General features: G+C 70.4%; 1 protein-coding gene across 2 annotated transcripts; it reads right to left on the bottom strand.

Moving 5' to 3' along the window:
- Positions 1 to 4,827: 4,827 nt before the first annotated feature.
- Positions 4,828 to 22,955, bottom strand: ARHGEF16 (Rho guanine nucleotide exchange factor 16). Of its 2 annotated transcripts, none has more exons than XM_045859660.1 (15): positions 22,645 to 22,955; positions 16,475 to 17,084; positions 14,646 to 14,691; positions 13,516 to 13,685; positions 12,029 to 12,085; positions 11,514 to 11,674; positions 9,480 to 9,632; positions 9,221 to 9,350; positions 8,898 to 8,972; positions 8,534 to 8,626; positions 8,088 to 8,239; positions 7,491 to 7,679; positions 6,581 to 6,654; positions 5,908 to 6,009; positions 4,828 to 5,400 (listed from the first exon to the last, which is right to left on the bottom strand). In XM_045859660.1, exons 2-15 carry the CDS (start codon positions 17,063 to 17,065, stop codon positions 5,261 to 5,263), a joined length of 2,133 nt encoding a protein of 710 aa, XP_045715616.1. In that variant the 5' UTR covers positions 17,066 to 17,084; positions 22,645 to 22,955; the 3' UTR covers positions 4,828 to 5,260. The 2 variants fall into 2 exon arrangements, with proteins under 2 accessions (XP_045715616.1, XP_045715615.1); XM_045859659.1 differs by lacking the exon at positions 22,645 to 22,955 and adding an exon at positions 17,822 to 17,930.
- Between the last annotated feature and the right edge of the window lie 464 nt (positions 22,956 to 23,419).

Below are 23,419 nucleotides of genomic sequence, written 5' to 3'. Positions count from 1 at the left end.
GGAGGGAGAAAGAGAGGGAAACATCAACCTGTGGGTGTCTCTCGTGCGCCCCCTGCTGGGGACCCGGCCCAAAACCCAGGCACGTGCCCTGACCAGGGATCCAACTGGCGACCCTTTGGTTCGCAGGCCGGCACTCAGTCCACTGAGCCACACCTGCCGGCGTGTAAACGTGCATTTACTCCTGCTAAACCACGGGTGGTGAGCACGTGGCCCGCGGGCCGCATCCGGCCCTCCGCCTGGTTTTATCCGCCCCGCACCTGGTTTCCTCCCGGCGGCAGCGCTGAGCTCCTTGCCCCGGGTTAAGGAGCAGTCACCTGTACACAATCCTAACATTACACTCGGCCCTTTGAAGGCAGCCACGAGGCTGACGTGGCCCCCGTGAAAGTGAGTGTGACACCCCTGTGCTCAACTGTCACCGAACAGCAGGGCCCAGGCTGCCCTTGCAGGCTCCCACGTGGAGACCGGCCCCAGGTCTCCCGGCGAGGAGGGGGAGAAGCGGGCTGGGGGCACCCTCCGAACAAGCTAGGGATTGAGAGAAGCAAACGTCCCAGTGAACTGAGGAAGGAACTCCAGACGGCCCCACCCGAGACAGAGGGCCGCGTGCACCGTCCACTCCCGCTGGTGGGAGCGAGACCCCGGGAGCCGGCAGGTCGCGCCGCGGCCAGGAGACTGCAGCAGGAAGCGTCCGCGCGGGAAGGCGGGGAAGGAGGCGGGCTGAACAAGGGAGGGGGTTTCGGGGAGCTGGGGAGGGAGGCACCTGGGAGAGCACGCCGCCCCGGGCACACACACCTGAGGGGGAGGGTTAGAACCCTCTCTCGTTATTGGCACCTGGCTCCAATCATGTGCCCACTCGCTGCACCTGCTTTAAATGGATTAGCCAGTAAATGGGGGGAAGGTAGGAAGCAGGTGGGCAAATCCTGATGTAAACGGTTACCAGCGGTCGGGCAGCGGGTCCCTGGGCCACCGTGAACGTCACTCGCCGTTATTCACGGTAGAACGTACGGCGTAGAAACACGCACACACGGTGAGCCCCAGAGCCACCAGGGCGGGGTTTTAACATTTCCAGCTTGAAAGTGTCATAAGTGACCGTGTAAATAGGTACACACAGCTACAGGCTCAGAATTCAACAGCAACGGCAACGTAACACGTAGAAATAAGCAGCCGGTGATGTTAACGTGTGCTCTGCAAAGACCAAGAGGTTAAGCAGAAAGGCACAAGCAGACCTACCTGGTGTGGCTCAGTGGATTGAGCCCTGGCTTGCGAACCAAAGAGTCACTGGTTCGATTCCCAGTCAGGGCACATCCCTGGGTTGTGCCAGGTCTGCAAGAGGCAACCCTACAGTGATGTTTCTCTCCCTAGAGACAAGTCAAGTCTTTTAAAGATTTTATTTATTTTTTTTAAAGAGGGAGAAAAAGAGAACCATTACCACGTGATTGCCTCTATTAGGGACCCAGTCCACAACCCAGGCCTGTGCCCTGACTGGGAATCGAACCAGGAACCCTTTAACTTGCAGGCCAGTGCTTAACCCACTGAGCTATACCAGCCAGGGCACACTGAGCAAGCTTGAACACACACTATATGTTTACATTCCTATATTATATTCATAGGAATATCAATGTATGTACACATTTATATTTATATAAGCTTCACACTCCATAAAAAATAAAAAATTAACAAAATCAAAATTTCTTGAAAGACTAATAACTCTAGCAGGATTTTTTAAAAACATAACGCAAGACGAAAATATAGGAAGACAAATTAACTACAGACACAATGGAGAGCGTGATCTTTAAAAAAAAGGGAATTTTATGAACGACTGTGTACCCGTAACTTTAAAAACAGGAAAACAGGCAGGTGCTGGGGGAAATACAAAACGCCGGGATTGGTGGAGGCAGGAAGCAAGCGCTGGAATAGACCCAGCGCGTCAGTTAATGTAAACCGTCACAGAAGCCCGCTCCTCCGTGCCCGACCCCAGGGAAGCCTGGGGTGACGCCGGTGCCGGCGGCTGGGCCGACTTTGCGGACACCGTGAGCTCCTCTGAGTGGATTGTAGCTTCAGAGGAAAACGGCTCCACTGGGTTCACCAGGCCCTCGGAAGCTCAGTCCTGAAACCGGTGTCGGGGGCGGAGCGGGGAAGGAGGAATACAGGCTCTTTGCGCCCACAAAATCCCAAATGAAACGTCACCTCGAGTCAGCATGTTCTTAGAACACTAAATTTATCCAGCGGGCACTGGACTTGATGCGACCGCTGGGGCAGCGTGGCGTCGGAGAGCGCGCCAGGGTGTCTGGGTGAGGGGAGCCCGAGGGTGGCCTGGGCGCGAGTGACGGTGTGGGCGGCGGTCCCACCTCTGTGCAGGGGACCAGATGGGGAGGGGCTGCAGCATGGCACGTGGGAGGGAGGGAGGGAGGGGGAAACCCGGGGACTCGGGTCTGTCTGGGAGAAGCCGCCGGGGCCCCCTGCCCCCCTCGCACTCTGCCGGCCCTGCCCTCTCTCCCTGCATCCTTGACCGTGGGTCTCCGCACCCCGACGGGACAGCCTGCGTGTCTGGGGCCCCTCCCCGCCAGGGCGCGGCATCAGGGGGCCGTGGGCTCTGCTCGCTCCGGGCAGGGCCGCCGGGTGGGCGCACCTGCCGCCCCGGGGTTCCGGGGGCGGGCCGTGGCCGTCACTACAGAGGCGCTGAAAGGACCCACGGACATACTGCCGGACCCGTGAGTGCTCGGCCAGGTGGACCCCGCGTCACCCAGGTGTGTCAGATGAAGAAACCCACGCGCGCCGCCCGGCCCTGCCGACCAGGAAACCGGGAGAGCTGCGGTTCGAGGCGGTGCCCGAGCCCGTCAGTGTTGGGAAGCCGCCCGGCAAGGGGATCTGTGGAAGTTCCTCGGAGTGCGGGCCTAGTGGGGCCGGCACGCGAGGATGACCCCTCTGACGGGGTCCGTCGTCAGAGCCCGGGCGACGGGCCTGCAAGGGTGTGGACAGAGGACCGGAGGCCTGCAGCCCATGAGACTTCACGGGAGTAGGCTTCTACTCCCAAGGGCCAAAATTCGGGGAGCCCAAGGACTGTCGTCGAGACCTGGGGAATGGGCGGGGTGGGGGGACCCACCGCGGACCCTTGGGGGCAGCCTCCCATGCCTGGAGCCCTGAGGGCCTGGCACAGTGCCCCGGCTGCCTCCAGGGGGCGGTAGAGGGAGACGAGGGCCTCGGAAGGAAAGGCAGGTCAGGGGTGGGAACCCACAGCAAGGAGTGGGTGGGGTGGTTGGGGTCAGGGCAGCTCGGAGACCCCGAGGCCGTGCTGGGACCAGAAGCAAGAACGAGGTCACAGGAGCCCCCAGCCCTCAGAGCAGATCCGTCTACAAGGCTGGGAGGGGCTTGGCCACGGGGCTAGCCCCCCCACGCCCCGGAGCTCTGCAGACACAGCCCCAGGTGCCCCAGGTGCCCCAGGCCACGAGGCCCACCTGGGCAGGCAGGCTGGCTGCCTCGGTGCCCGGGCACAGGCTTTGCTGGGATGGGCTGCTGTCCTCGGAAGCCTCGACATCCCTCTGCAAACTCTCTGATCCCAGCAGTGGGCACAGGGGCTTGGGGCTTGCTTTCTCACCAAGGGCAGGGGGACTGATTCCACTGGGGACGGTTCCTGTCCTGTGCTGGCCCGGCTTGGCCCTTCCCAAACGGACCCAGCTGCCCCAATAGCCTCTGGGGGCCACCGGCCCCCACCCCAGTGTCCTGGGACACCCTCCCTCCGGGTCCTTGCTGGTGAGGCACAGAGGGCTTCCATCCCTTTGCAGACCTGAGGCTGCGTCCCTGCCCCAGGCCACGAGATGGAGGACGTGGCCTCGGGGCTGCCCAAGGCCACGTTGCCGCTTTGACTGGTGCCGTTACCAGGGAGAGCACGGGCCAGTGGGCCTGCCTGCCCTCCCCTCGAGCCCCGGGGCCGGCGGCGAGCACAGGCAGGCTGAGCCCCGGCTCCCGTATCAGGGGCAACACCACACACACCCACACCCACACCCACACGCGCGCACTCGCATGCACACACACACCGGTGCACACACAGGCCCCGCCCCCACGGCACTCCAGGGAAAGCGGGCGGTGAAGCCAGCTCACAGGTAGGGAAACCGGGGCCCCAGACCCCCACCTGTCCAGAAGCGAGGGCCAGAACCCTGGTGGCCCGGCCCCCCAGGCCACGCCTCTCCCAGAGCCGGGCCTGGCCCCATCCCAGGAAGCTCCTGCCCAGGGCGGCCCTGCTTGGGCTCTGACGTGGGCCGTGGCTGGAGCCATGAGGCCCCCTGGGTGGTCAGTGGGGAGGAGGAGGGGCCCCCCCCTCCAGGTGCTGAACCCCACCACCACCTGGTCCAGGGAACAGGGCAGGAGAAGCTCCGCCCCCTGCCTCTCACCCAGTCCTGCCCTCCGATGCCTGGGCCTGCGGCCGACCACCGGGACCGAGGGGCAGAGGGGGGCTCCCCAACCACCCACTTCCAGGGGAGGGGGATGAGCCGCCCGGCTTTCATATGGAAGCAGGTGCCCAGCAGGGTGTGGCGGGCACCCAGCACGCAGGGGGCCCCCACCCCAGGACAGCGCTGCCAGCTGGGAGGGGGGCACGCATGGGGCAGGCTGGTCCCGCCCTCACCACCCAGAAAATCCACCTGCACGTCCCCTCAGAGGTGTCCCCCAGGCTCTGCTGTCCTCGAGCCCCCAGACCCAGCGGCCTTGCCCGTGATGCCCACTGGACAGGCAAGCGAGGGCCAAGAAGGAGCCCGCGGTGACCATGAACCAGCGGTCACTTCCTGGGGGCCCTCAGGAACTCCGGCTGCACGCAGGATGCCGCGGAAACCCAGGTGCTACAGGAAGGCTTTAATGTCTCTGGGAACTTGAGGTCATGGCACAGGGCAGCGCCACGGGGCACCCCCCTCCGGCCGGCCCCTCTTGGACAGGGGCTCTGCCCTGGGCACGCGAGGGCCTCCGCATCCACACGGAGCAGGAGGGAGACGACCCACGTTGCCTCCACGGTCCTCTGGGCCACCGTCCGCCACGTCACCCATGTCACCCAGAGCACAGCCGTGGGCACGCAGCGGGGGGGCAGGGCGGGCATCGCCCCCTGAGCTGGTCTGGCCTGCGGGTGCTCCCGGGGGTGGAGGGGGCACATGGGTGACCCTCCTCCTGGGAACCACCACTGTGGCCGCTCGGGGGGAGGCCCGGGCGGCTCGGGCTCCGGGGGCGAGCCCGCCGTGCCCACGGGCTGCAGCGGGGGCGGGAGTGCCCGGCAGGGCGGCTACACGTCCGTCTCCACCCGCAGACGCTCCATCCTGCGCACGTTGCCCTCCACGGCCACGCGGTTGGTGATGCACCGGGCGAAGTCCTCGGGGAACCAGCCCGTCTCTCCGTCCCGCAGCCTCTCACCGTGCAGCCACCCTGAGCCGGAGGACGCGGGCCGCTGAGGGCAGAGGCCCGGCGGCGGGGCGGGCCGGGCTCGGCACCCCCTGCCCTCGGGGCTGCCGTTCCGGGGGGTGCCGGGGCCGGGTACCCACCCTGCCTCCCGCCGGGGCGGCTGCCCACCCTGCCTCCCGCCGGGGCGCCTCGCTCAAGGTCAGCTGCTGGGTCAAGTCTGGCGCTGGCTGGGGGCTGAGCTCGCTCCAACCAGCCTCGCCCGCCCTGTGCCGGTGCCTGTGGGGGCCCCAGGAGCAGCAGGGCCACCCGCTCCCATTTAGGACAGAGGACTTTGGACCCTGCCCCTCAGGGGGGCATCTGAAGGTGTCCCTGAGGGAGGTTAGGAGGCAGGCTCTGTGAGCAGGTGCAGCCACCTTCTGGTGGGGGCTGGTGCCAGGATGCTGCACTGCAGACCCTCCCGGGGGCCCCCAGCCCGCCCGGGTCCCTCCTGCCCCCTCGCCCCCAGCCCCCCGGCCCCCCCCCCGTGCTCACCGTCCTCCTGCTGCAGGACCAGCACCACGTCCGCCTGCTGCAGTGAGATCTCATCCGCCTGCTTGGCCAGGTATGCCTTAGTGACCTCCACCTGCAGCAGGTCTGGGGGACCAGGAGGCGGGGGTCAGAGACGGGCCTGGTCTTGGTAGGGGTGGGGGCGGGCTGACAGCTCTGCAGCCCTGAGTCGGGGCAGGCAGGGCTCCACCTCCTGACACAGCCCCGTGGCCCGTGGCTCATTCCCTGTTCCGGTGGGGCCTGAGGGGCCCCAGATGGCCCAGCATGGGGACATGGGGCAGCTTCCCTCCGGCTGAGGCTCGGGGGGACGGGCCCTCCTTAGGTGGAAGGACAGGCCTGCTCTCATGGTCAAAGCGCCCGGCAGGGCCACAGAGTGTGCCCGGCATCCAGGGGCCAGGGCAGGCCTGGAGCTAGGGGACAGGTCGGGGCCACCCACTCCAGCTGTCCGGTCTGTTTCCAGCGGCTGCTCCGCACAGGGCAGCACTGCCTCCTCGCCGCAGGGAGGGGCCCCAGACAGCCGGGCACGTGTGACCTGGGCAGGCCCCTGGGCTGGGTGTGAGGGGTGGGCGGTGCCTCTCCTCCTGGGCCAGCGCCCGCCCCGCCCCGCCCGGGCCGGGAAGGGACCAGAGTCCTGTGAGCCCACGGGGCACCTGCTCACCTCCCTTGTTGGCAGGGCCCTGCCCCTGGCGCTCCCCGTGCGTCAGCGCCGTGATCCACCGGGCCCGGTCACTCCTGGGGACAGAGAGCGCCAGGTGACCACCTTCACGCACCCCACCCCCAGTGTACCATGGCTCGAAGATGGGGGCACGTGGCCTCCCCTGGGCGTCCTTGAGTGTCACCCCACAGCCCTTGGGGTGGGACAGGCAGTGGTGACGGGGCTCAGGCTGCCTGGGCACCCTTTTGAGCGCCTGGGGTTGGAAGCAGGCACCCCCCCCCCCCACCACACAGACAGGGCCTCCCAGCCCACGCGCTGGGGCAGAGGCGCAGGGAGTCACAGAGCGTGAGGAGCGAGCGGCAGGTGGGCGGAGACCCAGCTACACCTGCCCAGGGTCAGAGTCGGGTGGCAGCCGCACCCCCAGGACCCAGGCCACCCCGTTTCCTGGCACTGGACTCGGCGCGCCCACCCTGTATCAGTTTGCCGGGGGACATAAGAGGCCGCCGCCAATTCCCACGAGGACGGGGGCCATGCTGGAGAGAGTGTGGGACTGGCTGCGGGCTCCCTCGGTGCCGGCATCTTCCTGCGCTGGGCCCAGCCCTGCCATCCTCCAGCTGCTCCCAGGCGGGGCCGGCCCCAGGGCCTTTGCACGGCTGCGCCTCCACCGGAGCCCCAGCCTGCTTCCCCCTTGGTCCCCACCCCCTGACACACGGGTGCCTCCGCCGCTCATTCTGTGGCTGGTGCACCCCCATCCCGCAAAGGTGAGCTCGGTGAGGACAAGGTTGTCCCCGGCACCTGGTGCAGGGCTGCCCGGCACACGGCAGTGGTCAGGGACTGGGGTGACAGGAACCGCGCCCCCACGGAGCTCACAGAGCCGCCCCCGCCCGCCCCGGGGCGCCCCCCCGGGACTCACGCGGAGTCGGAGGACAGCAGGATCTTCTCCTGGCGGCCCTCGCTGTTGTGCTGCAGGGTCACCTGGAAGGGGTGCGGCACCGACGAGCTGCGGTTGCCGCCTCCCGGCAGAGAGAGCTCCGTGGGCTCCACCTTCTGGACCTGCACCTGGGCCAGCTGGGCGTAGTTCTGCACCAGGAAGCTGTCCTCGCTGCGGGGACAGGGGTGGCTCTGATGCTGCTGCAGGGGTCGGTGGGCAGCCGGGCTCCCCGGTCGCCCCAGGTCCCCGCAGCGGCCAGGGCCAGGCAGCCAGAAGACAGCTCTCTGGAGTTGCTCCCCCAGGCCCCCCAACACGGGGAAAAGAGCCTGCAGCTCCAGGGTCCTGGTGGCTGGACGGGCGGGCCCAGGTCTGCAGGCAGCTGCCAGAGCTGCACCGCCAGGACCCGGGGTCATCCCCTGGGAACAGCATGTGTGTCCTCGTGGGTGCCAGGCTGCGGGTCAGCCCCCACCCCCCCAACGCCCTCCCGGCCCCCAGCGCCCCTCCCGTCCCCGAAGCTGCAGCTGCTGCCCCCTGCCCACGGCAGAGCCAGGCCGCCCGGCGCCCTCGGGCGGGGCCCACCTCTTCTTCTTGGTGATCAGCAGGACGTCGTTGAACAGGAAGAGGTAGCACGTGGGCCGGCTGGCGAGCTTCCGGAAGAGCCCCGTCTCTTCCAGGACGCAGAGCTCCCCGCGCTTCAGCAGCCAGCGGGAGGCCGAGATCAGCGGGAGGGACTGGGGGGCGGACCGACAGTCAGGCCCCGGGTGGGCAGACCCACCCCGGCCTCTGAGAACGGGGCGGCCGGCCGTCCCCAGGGCTGGACAGAGCGCGATGCACCCCGGCCTCCAACGGGGCATTCCGCCGGCCCAGGGGTGCTCCTGGGGGCTGCCGGGTCTGGCCCAGAGTCTGGCTGCACACCCACTGAGTGCTCCCCGCCCCACCCCGGGGAGGTCTCCGAAGCGCCCGAGGGCCCGGCAGGCCTGGGGCGGGCGGGCGCGGCAGGGCCGGGGCTGGTGCCGGCGGCCTACCTTGACTTTGCCGAAGTCCAGCTGCGTCTGCAGCGTGTACATCTGCTCCGTGCGCTCCATCTTGTGGGCCCCCTCGTTGCACCGCTTCACCAGCTGCGGGGAGCAGACACCCCCGGCGGCTGGGCTGGAGGGGCAAAGCCCAGCTGCCCGGGGCCCCTGCCCTCGTGGCTGCCCCGAGGACCGCCTCACCATGAGCTCCACACCCTCTGGGCCTCAGTGTCCCCACTGGTACCACGAAAAGCCAGGGACAATCTGGAAAACCTTCCAGCCAGACCCCCAGGGCCTCCACTACTGGGTGGGGAGAGGGTGGGGAGAGGGTGGGGAGAGGGTGGGGAGAGGGTGGGGGTGCCGGGCCCCCTCTCACCTTGCTGATGGCCTTCAACGCGCGGCTGGCAGCCTCGTACCGCTCGGGGTGGCCCTGGGTCCTCAGGCAGAGCGTCTGCGCGGGACACACCGGATGGGGGAGGGTCCTCACTGCCCACCTGCGCCCCGGGCTTAGGGGCTCCTGTGGGGCGGGGCTCCTGTGGGGCGGGGCTCCCCCAGCAACCCCAGGCCCGCGTGGGGGCTGCATGGGCGTCGAGGGCTCCTGCCGGGCCCCACGGGGGACATGGCCGCAGCGAGCAGCACCCCGGGGCCCCGGCCCTGCCCCGTCCAGCCAGGGGAGCCCGGCACAGGCCGCGCACTCACATCCGCCAGGAGCGGCAGCCGCGTCACCCTCTGCATGGGGAGGATGAGGAAGGACAGCATGGGCAGGCCGCCGCAGGCCGGCCGCTTCTCGATCTCCCGGAGCTCGTCCCGGAAGGCGGCGTTGCTGCTGCTGCAGGAGGGCGGGAGCAGAACTCAGGCGGAGCTCGGGGAAGCCGGGCTGCTTGAGGGACACGGCTCCCGGCTGGGGCACTGGCTGCTGCCCCCCGCCCCCAGACGCCCCACCCGGGGCCGCGCTCACGTCAGCCTCTGCAGGACGCGCTGCTGGTAGACCTCGTTGGAGCAGTAGGCCACGTAGGGGAGGAAGTGCCGTTCGGCGTGCTCCTCCAGGATGTCGCTGATGTCCTCCACGCACACCCGCTCCTTGTGCCGCCGCTCCAGGTCCTCGAAGAACCTGCGGCGGGGGAGGACCGCGGGCCTGGGTGCTGCAGCCGCTGCCGTGCGGGCGGGCCCCGAGCCTCGCTCCTGGGTGAGCCGCGGCCCTCCCGGGAGACCCAGGACAGGTGGTCTCCCGAGATGTCCAAAACTGAGCACAGCCCCATGGCCGGACCCCAGGCCGCTTCCCTCCGGGTTCTGGCGAGATTCGGGGGGCATCGTGGATGCGGGTGGTGGGACAGAACTCGCCACTCTGACTCCATGGCCTGACTTGGGTCAGAGCCGCCGGGCCCCATGCTCTGGGCCCGGCGCTGAGTGGGATGGGACCCTGGGCAGACTCCCTGCAAGCGGCTGCCAGCCCCAGATTCCTGCTGGGTGCCCGCCCGGCTCAGTGGGCCTGGGCCGGGGGGATGAGGGTGAGGCGAGCCGCCCTGCGGCTGCTGCTGGCCCGGGACTCCGCCCCCCGGGCAGTCACTGGGCCGAGGCCGGGCGAGAGGTGCACCCGTCCCAAGAGCTCTGTTCCCGAGAAGTCCCTGCCTGGAGCCCGCACTGGGGCCATGCCCATGCCGGCGTCTCTGCCAAAGTCCTGCAGAGCTGGGCTGCTGGGCTGCTGGACTGCAGGGGACGACCCTGTCTGGAGATAAGGCAGCTGGCTGACCTCCCGAGGGCAGAGGGCAGAGTACCAGAGCACAGACTCGCCCTAACCCTGCATGGGGAACCTTGGGTGACCCACACACCTCACCAAGGAGGGACCAGCTGAGGGCCCCCAGCCCTCACCACTCAGCCTCCTGGGTGGATGGGGAAGAAACCAGTAGTGGGGGGGGCCCTGGGGAGGGGGGTCAGGGGAGGTCGGAGGTCCTCACATCTGAGGTCACCGAGGGGCCTGCAGCCAGCCCCAGCCAGAGTCTGTGGCCAGGGCTCCGCCTGGGAGGAAGATGGACTGCCCACCCCTCTGGGGCCCCCGGCTGCCCGGGCAAGGCCACTGAGGGTGTCTGGGAGGGGAGCAAGGCCTCAGTCCGGAGGCGGGTGGGGGACCCTCAGGGCCGCGCTCACAGGCCCGAGTCTGACCCTCTGCCCTCGGGAGACCCTGGTCCCCTTCAGGGGATCGTCCGACAGCCACGGAGGTGGGCAGCCAGGCAATGGGGGACAGTGTGTCCGGAACGGGGGACGGCCCCACCCCCAGCCCCAGGAGGGATGGGGGCCCTGGCTGCCCAGACACAGGGCCACACACGTGCCCAGGCAGGCGTGCTGGCCAGCACCTCCCGTGAGTGTTCCGGAAGGTTCTGAGAAAGGGCTGGGAGGTCTGAGAGCCCAGAGCCGCTGGCTCCTGGGGAGGCCGCCGTGAAGGGCACGGCGCACACCCGGACCGCGGCCCCCGCCCCCGCTGCCCCACACGCGTGTGCACACACTGTGCACTCACACACGTGCATGCACCCACATCTGCACGCACAGGCACACACACGCCCCCACGCAGGCCTGCAGCTACGTGCCCAGCCCCTCCCCCACCTCCCGCCCTGCAACCAGAGCCCTGGGCCGGGCACCAGACACCGCTGGCGGGAACATGACCCGGGTGCCACCAGGGGCCACTTCCCACCGCTCTGCCCCGCGGGCACCTCCCGCCTTGCCCTTCGGCCCTCTGGGCCCGGGTGCCCTGGTGGGGATGTGCCTGTCACCAGGCGGGGCCGTGCCAAGGGAGGAGTTCCAGCTCTCGGATGCCAGGGGGAGGTGTGAGGCTGTCCCCCCAGACTCCCACAGCCCAGGTGCTCAGCTGCCCCTGGCGCCGCTCCGGCAGGTGTCAGAGCCTGCGGGGTTGCCACACTCCCCCCCACTCCCCCCTCCCCGCCCCCGCAAACCGCTGCTGCACACCTCCCGTCACGCGGAGGGTGGGCGCGGGCCGCACCTCTGGCTGGCACTCTGGATGTCCAGGATGTTGGAGAAGAGGTGGTGGTACTCCACCTGGGTCATGGTGGCCCGCAGCTCTTTGGACTCGTGGAACTCGGCCACCAGGATGCCCAGGCTGTGCAGGTAGGAGAACTCGGACGTGAGGATCTCGAAGATGGCCTGGGCGAGAGGACAGGCTGCCGTGGGGCCCCACGCGCACCGGGGCGCGTGCGTGATGAGGGCTCGGGCCGGGGGGCGGGGGGCATTGGGGGTATTCGGGGCAAGGGGCCCGGCCAGGAGTCGAGCCCCCAGACGAGCTGTGGGCACAAGGTGAGCACAGCGTGGGGGCGTGAACCCGACGCCTGGGTGGGTGCTCTGGCTGGGCCACCCGCGAGCTGTGACGCCAGGCTCGGGCGCCCACCCTCGTCTGAGAAGGGCGTCCCTGTGGCCACCCCCTGCCCCGCGGGCATTGCCACGGCCACTGTCTCCCACACCATGGAGGCTGGAACGGGGCGGCCCCTGCCCGGCACTCACCTCCTGCCTCTTGCGCTCCTCGGCCGGCAGCGTGTCCAGGATGCCCGACTCGACCACCTGCAGGGACACAGGCCCAGGGGTCAGAGGGCTGGAGCCACAATGCACAGCAGAGAGGCCTGGGGAGGCGGGCGCCAGGCTGGGGAGTTACCTCTCTCCCCGCGGCTCAGTGCTGTGGGGCCGCTGGGCTGGCCTGTCCCTGCTTGGTTCTGTCACCCGTCTCTCCCCCTCCCACGTAGACACCCCTGGGTAGGCCCGCCCCCTGCAAAGAGCCGTGGGCAGCCGAGGAAGAGGCCGAGGGTTGAGAGGGGAAGACCCGAAGGCCGGAGCAGGGCCAGCGGAGCTCAGTCGCCACTGGGCCAGCTGAGTCAGCGCCCACCCTTGGGGTGGCAGTGTTCCAGCACGGGGCCCCCCCAGCTCTCCACTCCAGCGGGGCCCGGCCTTCCGGCTGGCTGCCCTGGGTGGAGCGTGCCTCCCAGCCACAGCAGGCCCGCCGGGTCCCTGCAGAGCCCTCTGGGGCGGGCCGGGCTGTCCCCGACCTGGGTGCGGCCCCCCTACAGGATGCAGAGCCACCCGATGTCTTCCCGCCAGCACCGGCACCTTCACCCCCGGGGCGCTAAGCCCCCCTCTATCCTGGGCGGGGCCATGATCCCCCGGCCCAGCGGCTGGGAAACTCCAGAACGCCCCTCCACCCCCCACCGACCCAGGAGGTCACCCCCACCCAGCTCCTGGCTCCCGCTGGAGCCACCAGGTGGGAACAGGTTTCCCAACTTTCCATCCATCTGCCCTCACCCCAGCCTGGGCTTCCCCTGGCAGGGGGGCTCCACAGCCTGGGGCGTGGTGGCTGTCACCATGCCCTGGCTCCCCACCCCCGACCCGGTGCGAACACGGGGCCCGCTGTACCGCACACGCAGGGAGAGCCAGGTGTCCGCCCTGCCCACTGCCCGCCGTGCCCACAGCCTGCGGCCAGCCCTGGGGCCAGGCTCTCAGGAGAGGGGTCAGGGTATGCCCGAGACGGACCGTGCCCTCCTGGGGCAGGGACAGCTGCTGCCCCTGCCCGCGCCCCCCGTCAAGCCCTCCCATCCCTTCAGGGTGGGGACCGGCCCCTTCTGCCGGTGAGGAGGGCGAGGGGCCGGGCAGGGGCGTGGGGATCTGTGGAGGCCGAGGCCCGGCCCCCGGCCTCCACACCAGGACGCTGCTGGGGACAGAGCCCTGCGGGGGGCCCTCTGTCCGCACAGCCCCCCGCAGGACAGTCTGAGCACATACGGGACCGCCATCGCGCAGCGCGGATGCCACCTGCCCCTGACCGCTCTGTGCCCAGGGCAGCGGTGGCCGTGGTGCCACACAGGGCAGGCAGCAGCTCTGAGGGCAGGAAGCGGGTCTTGGCTCCGAGCGGGGTGCCGACGGGGCGCCTCCACATGGCGTCCCCTCCCCGGCTGACCCCCCTCCCCAGGCTGGGAGAAGGGCCTCCCCCACCACTCGGCCCTTACCTCCGGGAGCTGGCTCCACGTGACCTGGGGGGGCCGGAAGTTCTTGACGACGATGGGGGTGCCCACCGCCCGGGGGCCGCCAGGGCTGGGGGGTTCGTCCAGGAGGTCATCGTCGGACTCCTGGCCCGTGTTCAGGCCCCGCTCCCGGACCTCCTGGTAGAAGCGGGGGTCTGGGGGGAGGGGACGCGTCACCCGTGGGCCTGGGGCCCCGGAAGCCACAGGCCGAGTCCTCCCGAGGAGCCGGGGGGCGCCAGAGCTGCCAGGACAGCAGGGTGTCCGTGCAGAAGAATATGGCACCTGCAGGTCTGGCTGAGCTGACCAACGGGCGCACACTGGGGCCCGAGGGGACTCTGGGTGCGGGCCGTCCCCCTGCTGGGCCGCATGCCCACAGACTGGAGCCTGAGTCTCCCGGTCCCACGCTGCAGGCCCACTGGACGGGCTGGTCCCTGGCCGAGGGCACCTCTGAGCCCTCGCAGCGACCCCTGCATGACCCCCCACCCCGCCACTCCGAGGCCTGGGCGGGAGACCCGGACCCTGACACCTCCCCTCTCCCGGGCCTCTGGCCGTATACGTAGAGGTCAGGGGCCGGCAGGGAGGGAGGGACCGCCCTGGCTGGGGCCCCTATGTCCTCAGAGCCCAGGCCCGGCACCGAGGCCCAAGCCTTCCCCGGACCTCACTGGCCACACCCCTCACACCCTGGGGGTGCTCCATGATGGCTGGGCAGGCGCCGCCCCCACCCCCTCCCTGCGGGGTCCTGTCACACCCCACCCTCCCAAGGCCCAGCTGCCACCTCTGCCCTCCTGAGCCCTCACCCCACACCAGGCAGGCCTGCAGCCTCGGTCCCCAGCCAGACACTGGGCACCACGCACACCGGTGAAGTGCTGGGCAGTCATCTCCCGGGGGTGGGTGAGGGGCTCTGTGTGTCCTCTGCCCCTGGGGTGGTGCAGCAGGGGGTCCCAGGGAAACCTGTCGACCTTTCTGGACCCCTCAGAGCTACACGGCCCCTGGACAGGCCCCTTCCGCATGTCCTCTGGGCCCCCGCACCCTCCCAGCTCCCCCAGGACGGCCTGAGGGAGGCCGGCCTCACCGAGGTCCAGCCCAGCCCACGGTCACCTCCCGCGGCCACTCACCGTCCTTGAAGGAACCCTTGTGTGCCCGTTTCCGCGCCAGCGTCTTCTGTGCAAACGAGAGGCACAAACACCAGGGTCAGTGGGGAGCAGGGGCCGGCGGGCGTGGGCTCAGAGACCCCACGGCTCCCTGGGGACGCCCTGCCCAACGGGAGCGGGCTCTGCCGAGCGTACAGACGGCATTCCATACATGCTGGCTCCCCGGGGGATGTGGGGCCGCCGAGTGGGGGCCAGGGCAAGTGGGATGTCCCCAGAGCAGGCGGGGCAGGTGACTGAAAGCTGGGCAGATCTGGGAGGACTGCCTGGAGGAGGCGGCGGCAGCAGGATTGAACTACTCAGGATGAAGTGTTCAGGAAGTGGAGGTGTTCCCATGTGGGGAAGTCTGAGGATGGACAGGTGGGATGAGGAGGGGGCCGAGAGGGGGCCCTGTGGGGGGGGGGAACTGGGGCTGCACACAGGGCCCCACGGGCGGGGCGGCTCGAGGCGGCAGGAAGAAGAGGGTGAGTGCCTGGGTCTCGAGGCCCAGCAGCTGGCGGCAGGGCTGTGGAAACGAGAGGCGGGGGATGGGCAGGGCTCCCGGGGGCCCCACACCCCGGCCCCCCCAGCCACTGCTGGCTCAGAGCCTGCCTCCTTGGCTGGGATACACCCCCTCACCTGACCTCACAGGCACCCCGTTCCAGGAAAGCGGGGGCTGGTTTCTCCCGACGAGTCGGGGCCTGAAACTCCCCTTGCTGCTCTGCACCGTGTGGCACGCCAGCTGCACCTGGCCCCCTGCGCCCCCACCCCGCCCACAGCACCCCCAGCGCCCCCACCCACCCCTCCCACCTCCAGGTCTGGGCTCGGGCTGCAGCCGTGGCCCCTCCTCCACCCCTGGTCCACGCCAGGGCCCCAGCCCACCTCTTCCGGGCCCCCAGCCCCGCGCACCTGGGTTCCCGAGCTCCCCCCCGCCCTGCGCTCCCCTGGGGCCTGGCCGCCGGGCGCTCAGGAAGTGCTTGCTGGGTGCGGGAAGCAACGGAATGAATGAGTGGGCCCCCCAGGCTGGGTGGGGCCCGGGCCCTGGCGGGGTGGGGTGCTGCGGGCCTGCGGCAGTTTCCGGGCTCTGGGCGTCTCGGGCGGGCACAGCAGCGGGCAGTGCCCACCTCCCGGGCCAGGGGCAGTGACTCCGGGCCTCCCCGCCCCCGCCCCTCTGCACACAGGCGTGCCGGCTCTCCCATGGCCCAGGCGGGGGAGCCCTCAGCGGAGCAGGCCACGGGGGGAGGGGGCAGCCCTGGGCACAGAGGGCCGGGGGCGAGGGCACCCATCTGGCCGGCCCAGTGCCCACTCTGCTCTCTCCAGAATGCCGAGGTCGGGCGCTGCTGCGCGGGAAAGGGGGCTGTGCGTTCAGGGCAGTGTCCCACCGCCCCTGAGCGGGAGGCAGCCCAGAGAGGCCCCTGCCCCTCCTGAGCCCGGACGATGGGCGCCCCTCAGGCTCCGGGCTGGGACCAGCGGCGGCTGCAGAGCTGGCACCAACCCCTGTCCTTGAGGCGAGCTGGCACCAACCCCTGTCCTTGAGGCGGGCTGGCACCTCCCCGAGCCGTGCTACCACTGCGCTCTGAGAGCAGGACCCTCAGTGCAGGGGTCCTGGGAAGAAACCTCGGACCTTCCCCTGCCTCAGCAGCCCATCTGTAAAATGGGGACGTTCACACGCCACGCACAGCCTGGCCCACGGGTCTCGTGGACTGAACGGTCAGGCCCCTCCCCTCCTGCGGCTGGTGCTCAGCGACCAGCAGCTGAGGCCAGGCCCGCCCCGCCTGAGGCGCACCCCCCCGCGGTCCAAGCTCGCAGGCCCCTACCTTGTTCTTGGCCGGGAGCCGGGCAGGAGGCTGGGCGGCCTCCTCGGCCAGGGCTTGGAGCTTGGGGCTGAGGTGGCCGGGGCCCCCCTCGGCCGCCGCCGGCGTCCTCAGGCCCCTCATGGCCGCTCGGTAAGACTGGCTGCGCAGGCTCCGAGCCAGCGCCCGCCCCAGGTCCGCGTCCAGGTCCATGTCGTCCAGGGAGAAGCTGGGGGCCGCGTGAAGCTGGGGCTCCCGCCGGGCGGCCTCCTTGCTGAGCACGGCGGCCCCGAAGCTCTGGTGGCGGGCCGGCGTCCTGGCCTTGCTGCACACGGCCAGGCTCCTGGGGATCAGCTGCTCCGTGCCCATCTTGAGGGCCACGGGGCTGTCCGTGCTGAGGACGACGGTCCGCGGGGGCTCCCTGTCCTCGGGGGACGCAGGCCCGGGCCCCGGGCTGTCGGGCTGGAAGGCGGCATTGCTCCGCACCCACAGCGGGCCCCGGCCCCCCGGCAGCCTGGACGCGGGGCTCCCCTGGTCGTCGAGACGCAGCTCCGCGCGGAAGCGGGCCCCCAGCAGCTTTTCCTCCAAGGAGCTGTCGGAGTGCCGCTGGGCCATGCCGGACGGGCGCGGGGTCCTGGGGGGACAGGGCAGAGGTGAGGGCTCGGGGCGGCGCTGCCTGGCCCGTAGCCTCAGTCCCCGGGACTGCCCCTGGGGTCGGAGCGCGGCCGCCCCGGAGCGTGCAGGGACAGTCCGGTGTCGGGCCGGTGGGGGCTGGGCAGGGGACCGGAGGCTGGCTCTCCGAGCATTGGGACCCAGCGGGATGGCCTGCATCGGGCCAGGACCTGAGAGGCCGCCACACTTCCTCTGCTGGGTTGCGCGGCTGAGGACGAGTCCCTGAGCCGGGGCGACTGTGGGTGGTGGGGGGTCCCTGGGCCCCTCACCCCGTCGGCACCACCCCACCAGGCGGGCTCCAGCCGAGCCCACCTCACGGACGCGCTGCCCAGTGGCGAGTCTGGGCGCTGCCCCGGGGAGTCCTGAGGCTCTGCCCGGGAGCCCTCCCTGAGGGTGAGCAGGACCGGCCACGAGGGGCTGGCCTTGCCCACAGCTCGGGCGGACCCCGTGCGGGCACCGGGCACCCGGCTGACCGGCCCGCTCAGCACACACGCCCTCCCCAAGCCACCCGGCAAGGCGGCGGGGCTGCGCCTCCCTGTCCCCGGAAGCCCCGGCCACCCCCGCACCGGGAGGGCCGCCCACACATTCCTGGGGACATTCTGAGTCACCGGGCAGAGCGAGGATGGCAGCAGTGACGTGGGCCTCCCCCGGGGGGGGTGGCTGCGTCCATCCTGGGTCCCCACCGCCACGCTAACTCACCCGCCTTTTACCCTGGCCTGGCAGAGAAATGGGGTTCGGACTCCGACCTGTGAGCACACCACCCCCCCCCCCCCGGCCAAGTGCGCCCACGTGGGCAGCCGGAGGCCTCCGAAGCGCGGGAGACCTTTCGCTCCCATTGTGACGCGTTCACACGGTGACAGAGCAGGCAGCGGATTGTGTCCCCAGGGGCCCACACGGCCCCTGTCCACCCTGTCCCCTCGACCTTCCTCCCCGCCTCTGCACTCCTTCCTCCGAGCCGGCTGGACCTCACGGCCTCTCCCCAGAGAGGGCAAAGTCTGCTGGGCGAGGCAGTGCCCAGATGGAACCAGTCTGACGGGCCATCGCAGGGTGTGACCTCCGCAAGGCGGCCCCGCCCCCGGGTGCCTCCAGCCAGGGCCGCGACAGGGGTGACAGGGACCCGTCTGCAGCCTCCTCCGGCCTCGCTGCATCCCCCCGCTTCTGCCCTTAGCTCGTCCCAGCACCAGCCGGGCTCGGGTTCGAAAGCCAAACGGCACCAAAAGGCTCCTCATCAAAGACAGGCATGCCTGCCTCCACTGCTGTCTCCCGAGGGCCACCACGAGGGGCTGCTGCACTTTCCCGGATTTCTGGCAAAGGCACGGCCCGCCCTTTGGAGGTGTCCTTGCAGGAAGCGCCCCCCACCCTCCTCCGGCCACGGGGAGTTCGCCTCTGGAGCACCAGCCGCCGGGCTGCTGCTTTCCCCGCGCCCTCCTGCGTCCCAGCCTGGCGTGTGGTGACTCTCGTCCCCCGCGGTCAGTGCGCCCGCCCCGGGAGCCCCCAGAGGCCCTGTGCCCTCGCCCGGGCCTCCCTTCCTGCTCCTGGGGCTGAAGCTCCGAGTTCAGGTGGTCCTCCCCCGCCAGCTGCCCTCTGTCTGCCGCTGTGCCCGGCTGCCCCGGAGGCTGGTCCTCGCCTGGCGTGTCTCTCTCCTCCCCCTGCGCTGGTGACGTCTGGGACCCCATCCGAGGTTTCCTTCGGAACGGAGACCCCCACTTCACCTCCTGGGATCGGACCCGAATGGGGCTCTCCCCGGCCCACGTTCCCCCCTCAGGCTCTGAGGCTCCCGGGAACACGCTCCACGGGAGGGATCCCCGGGAGGGATCCACGGTCACTCCCTGAGCCACGTGCCCGTGAACGCTCCCAACATGTGTTTCCCGGGCCCCGGCGGTGCCAGAGCGCCTCCGTCCCGAGTCCCTCCCGGCCGCGTTTCCGGACAGCCCGCTGACACACGGACCCCCGAGCCCCCCTCACGTTCAGACCACTTCCCTCCCCACCCCCTGCGTCTTCCTCCTTTGGGGGACTCCCTCCGTGTCATCTCCGCCCCGGCCTCCCGCCGAATGCACGGCTGTCCCCACTGTCCCCTCTCCCTCCCCGGCTCTTGCCCTGTGGGCGCCCCATCTCCTTCCGTCCGTCTGTCCATCCGAGGCCCGATTCCTCCCGTCTCAGCTTCTGTTAGCCCCGCGCTCAGGCCCCATGCTGTGCCCCGCCGCCGCCGCCGCTGGGCCCAGCGGCTGCCTGCTGCTTTTTAGGGGACAGACACAGGCTGGAGGCCCCCGTGCCCAGCACCCACGCACGCACACATGTGACCGCATGGTGCCAGGAGCCTGGGAGCCAGCACGGTGCAGGGGCCGAAGCACAGACCCTCTCTGCCGCCCCCGGGGCATGCGCCAGCCATGCTGTCGGGCGGCCGCTGCTGGGAGGGGCCCGAGGCCCTGGGCGACCACTCGGGCCTCGGAGCCGAGTCTGCTCCAGCCACAGTGCCCAGACAGCTCCTGCCGAGAGGCCCCGGGGGTGAGGGCTGCGTCTGCCTGTCCCCCCTGCAAGCCATGGGTCCTCTGGGAGCAGGGACAGGGTCCTGATCCTGTCCCCAAAGTCGGGCTCTAGGCCCAGACTGACGGGTGAATGCGGGGTGTCACGGCACATGCCGTGTCCCGGTCCCCTGACCAGGGGCAGCGCCCCCGTCCCCCACCATGAGGCCCCGGGGCCGGGGCCGGGGCCGAGAACTGGCCCCCACAGGCACCCGGCTGTGAGCCGGGCGACCCCAGAGCTGCGTCACACAGGCTGAGGACGCCTGGGCCCCATCTGGGGACGCCGGGCTGACTCTCTGTTGTTTCTGCTTAGGCGGGTCTGGAAAGGGTCCCCGTCGGTGGGGTCCCTGGAACCCACAGGACCCCCTTTCCCCTTCCCCACTCACCAGCCTGCCCTGTGTCCTGAGCACACATCGGGGAGGGGAGGGACACTAGGGGCTGGGGGGAGGGGCGGGGGCTGGTGCAGCAGGGGGCACCGGGGAGTCTCTGGACAGCCCCCCTCCGCCTCAGGGGCCCCTACTCAGCCTGGCCAGGCCTACGCCGCACCCCGCCCCGCCCCACCTCCGGCCTGGTGGGTCCCGTGTCACCAGCCCCGCCTGCTGTCCTGTCTCTGACGGATGGGCTTCCTGGGACCCCGGCAGGCTCAGCCCCATGGACCCCAATCGTCCCAAGGTGGGGTTCTCCATCCCCAGGACGTCTCTGTCCCCCTGTCCCGCCCTCTGGGTCCGGACGGGGCTCGGCCTCTCCGGCAGCGTCAGCAGGACCTGGGGCTGTGCTCAGGCGCACTCCCAGCGACAGCCTGGTGCTCGGTGACTCCGTCCGGCCGAGCCGGGACCCGGGAGCCACACAGATTCGGGGACGGGACTTGACTTTGTGAACCGTGGGGCTCGCAGCACCCGGTTCCATTTGCAAGGTGGCCGGGACGGCCCGGCAGCTGTGTCCCCCAGGGGGGACACCACCAGGGCCCAGCTCCTGGTCCCACGGGGGGAGAGGGGAGGGGGGAGGGGGGAGGGGAGGGCCAGGGCCGCTGCTGCATGCCTTGCAGTGCACAGGACGGCTCCGCAGCGAGGAACTTTCTGCAGTGGCGCAGAGTCCACAGGGCAGAGGCGGGGAGGCCTGGGCTCAGCTGACGGGACAGCCCCCCTCCAGAGTGGGCACAGGGGGGACCCAAGGGCTGCGCCCAGCCTCGGGCACCGCCTGGCAGCCGAGCCTCTCGCTGCCTCCCTCCCGGGGCAGCTGCAGGGACAGCTGCAGGGGCAGCGGTTGTCCCAGCGCCACAGACGACACTGCCTCTCCGCCCCCACTCCCACCTCTGAGTCCAGACATCCCACGGCCCCAGCTCCCGTCCCAGGCTGGGCCGGACACCTCCTGTCCCCAAAGGAGCCCCGGGCAGGGAACCAGGGTCCTGACTCCAGCAGGGAGATGGACAGGTGACCGCAGGCGTCCACCCAATGCCTCCTCCCCGAACTTCCAGAGGGTGGTGCCGCCCCTCTGCGGGGCAGGAGACCAGAGGCAGAGGAAATGCGGCCGGTGGGGGCCAGGCTGCCGGGCCACAGAGCTGGGGAGGGGCCGGGCCCCTTCCTGCCCCAGGTCACTGTCCCGACAGGCGTGTGGGGGCCGCCCTGGAAGGACGGGGGCTCCTACCCACGGCCGACGGCCCGAGCCCGGAGCCGCCATGGGTGGAGACGAGCAGCTGACGCCCGTCTAGAAACCGAAAGCGAAATCCCGGGACCAGACACAGGTGAGCAGTGGTGCCCGTCGACCCCCCTACTCAGACCGCTGTCCCCGGGGCGGCCACGGCGGGGACCCGGCCCCCCGTTTCCCACGGGCAGGTGCGCCTCCCACTCGGGGTCAGAGAGGACCCCGGGAAACCGGAGATGCTGGGCACGGAGGGCTCCCTCCCCCTTACCCTCCGGGTGACTGAAGACCTCACTTCTCCCGGGAAGCCCCGAGAGCCCCCGCCTGCCCCCGCTCCCTCCACCAGGACTCGGGGGAGCCTTGCCTCCGCCCCCACCCGGGGAAGTGCCGGAGTCCGCCTCTGCCGGGGGTCTCACCTCCCGGGGGCCGCGGGCACCAGAAAGGCAGCGAGCGGAACCGGAGTTTAGCCAGCGGCCCTAAGTGGACACACCTGCAGCTCCCAATTTACAGGCGGGAAAACCGAGGCCCCGAGGGCTTGAGTGACTTCCCGTGTTCCCACGGAGCCGGGGTTTGGCCTGAGCACTAGGCGCGGACAGCTGTGCAGGGTCAGGGCGCTCCCGCGGGTCCCAGGCAGGACCCCAGGCAGGACCCCAGGCAGGAGCCATCTCCTCACCTCCAGGACAGGGGAGACCTTCCGGCTCCAGGCTGGACCCAAGGTCACGGTCATGGCCACTGCCACTCGCCCCGCCACGCTCCCCCACCCCATGCCAGGTGCCGGGCTGAGGTCCACTCAGACCTCAGAAACAGTCGGCAGAGCTTGCAGCTGGGCAGCCAGCACAGGTGTCAGGACCTGCCGCCCCCTCCCCAGCGCCCTCCTTTCCGGGGGGAGGCAGAGAGTGTGGAGCGTGCCCTCCCCCCGTTCCCCAGGGGAGGGGAGGGGAGGGGTCGGCTCGTCACTCCCAGGCTGCCAACTCCTGGGGCCAGAGAGGGCTCGGCCAGCAGAGCCCCGGGATTGTTAGGAGGGCCTTCCTGCCCCTCCTGCCCGCCTTTCCAGGGCCCGGGGCTTGCTTCCTGACTGTCCGCTCAGACGGCTGCCCTTCCGGGGGCAGGAGGGCAGGAGAGCTCCGGGGAGGGGCGCGGAGGAACCCCCGGGGCTCAAGGGGCCGAACGCGGGCAGCAGCGGGACACCCGCGGCCCCGGGGTAAATCCTGGGGTGCGGGCTCCGCCCGCCCCGCGGAGGGAGGGGCCGCCACCCCACCCCCAGGGCCCCCGACTGGGCTTTCGGCAAAAGCGAAGGGGAGGAAAGGCGCCCCCAGGGTCACCACCTCCCCGAGAGGCCTGCGCCCCCATGACTTCACTCACCTGTCCTCTCCCGTGCTCACCTGTCCGCCGGGCTCACCTGCGCCACTGGGTACGGGCGACGAGCCGCGGGCGGCGGAGGCGGGGCCGGTCCAGCCTGCAGCCTCCGCGCCCCGCCGGGCGGCCCGGGCAGCCGAGCTCGGTCGCGGCCCTCGGTCCCTCCCAGTCCCCGCCCTCCCACTTCCTGTGCGGCCCCGCGGGAGGCGGCGGCCCGCTGGGCCCCGTCAGGTGGGCGGCAGGTGGAAGCCCGGGCGGGCAGGGCGCAGGCCGGTCGGCTCCGGCCTGGAAGGCCCGCGGGACGGGACGACCGGACGCACCTGGCCGCGCCTCCTGGGTCCCCGCCCCTACCTGGCCGGCCGTTCACGTGACCTGCGGCCAAGCAGGCTCTGGTCTCCGGAGCCCAGGCCCGAGGCTCGCCTGCTCCCGGACCGCCCGCCCCGCCCTCCCTGGCCCCGCCCACCGCCGCCACCTCCTGGCCTCGCCAGCCTGCTGCGGGGCCCTGAGGCCAGGCTTGCCTCCCAGCGACCGGAAAACAGCTCCCACTCTCCTCACACGCAGGGCTCTGCGGCCCCCTCCTCCAGGCGGCCCCCCAGGAGCTCATCAGCCCTGCGAGGAATCTGCCCTCCCAAGACCCCCGCTGCTGTGGGAAGGGCCCCGCCTCCCGGGTTCTTTGAATGGTGGTGGCCACAGGGCAGCCGGTTGGGCAGCCCAGGGACACAAGGCACTCTCACCGCCTTAGGAGTGGGGTCCACTTACCGACACCCCCATTTTACACCGG

This window comes from Phyllostomus hastatus, unplaced genomic scaffold (assembly GCF_019186645.2).
Source record: "Phyllostomus hastatus isolate PE091 unplaced genomic scaffold, TTU_PhHast_1.1 phas_scaffold_182, whole genome shotgun sequence".
Classification (NCBI taxonomy): Eukaryota; Metazoa; Chordata; class Mammalia; order Chiroptera; family Phyllostomidae; genus Phyllostomus; species Phyllostomus hastatus.
The sequence above is the reverse complement of the archived record's forward strand: the minus strand, read 5'-3'. Positions and strand labels throughout refer to the sequence as shown.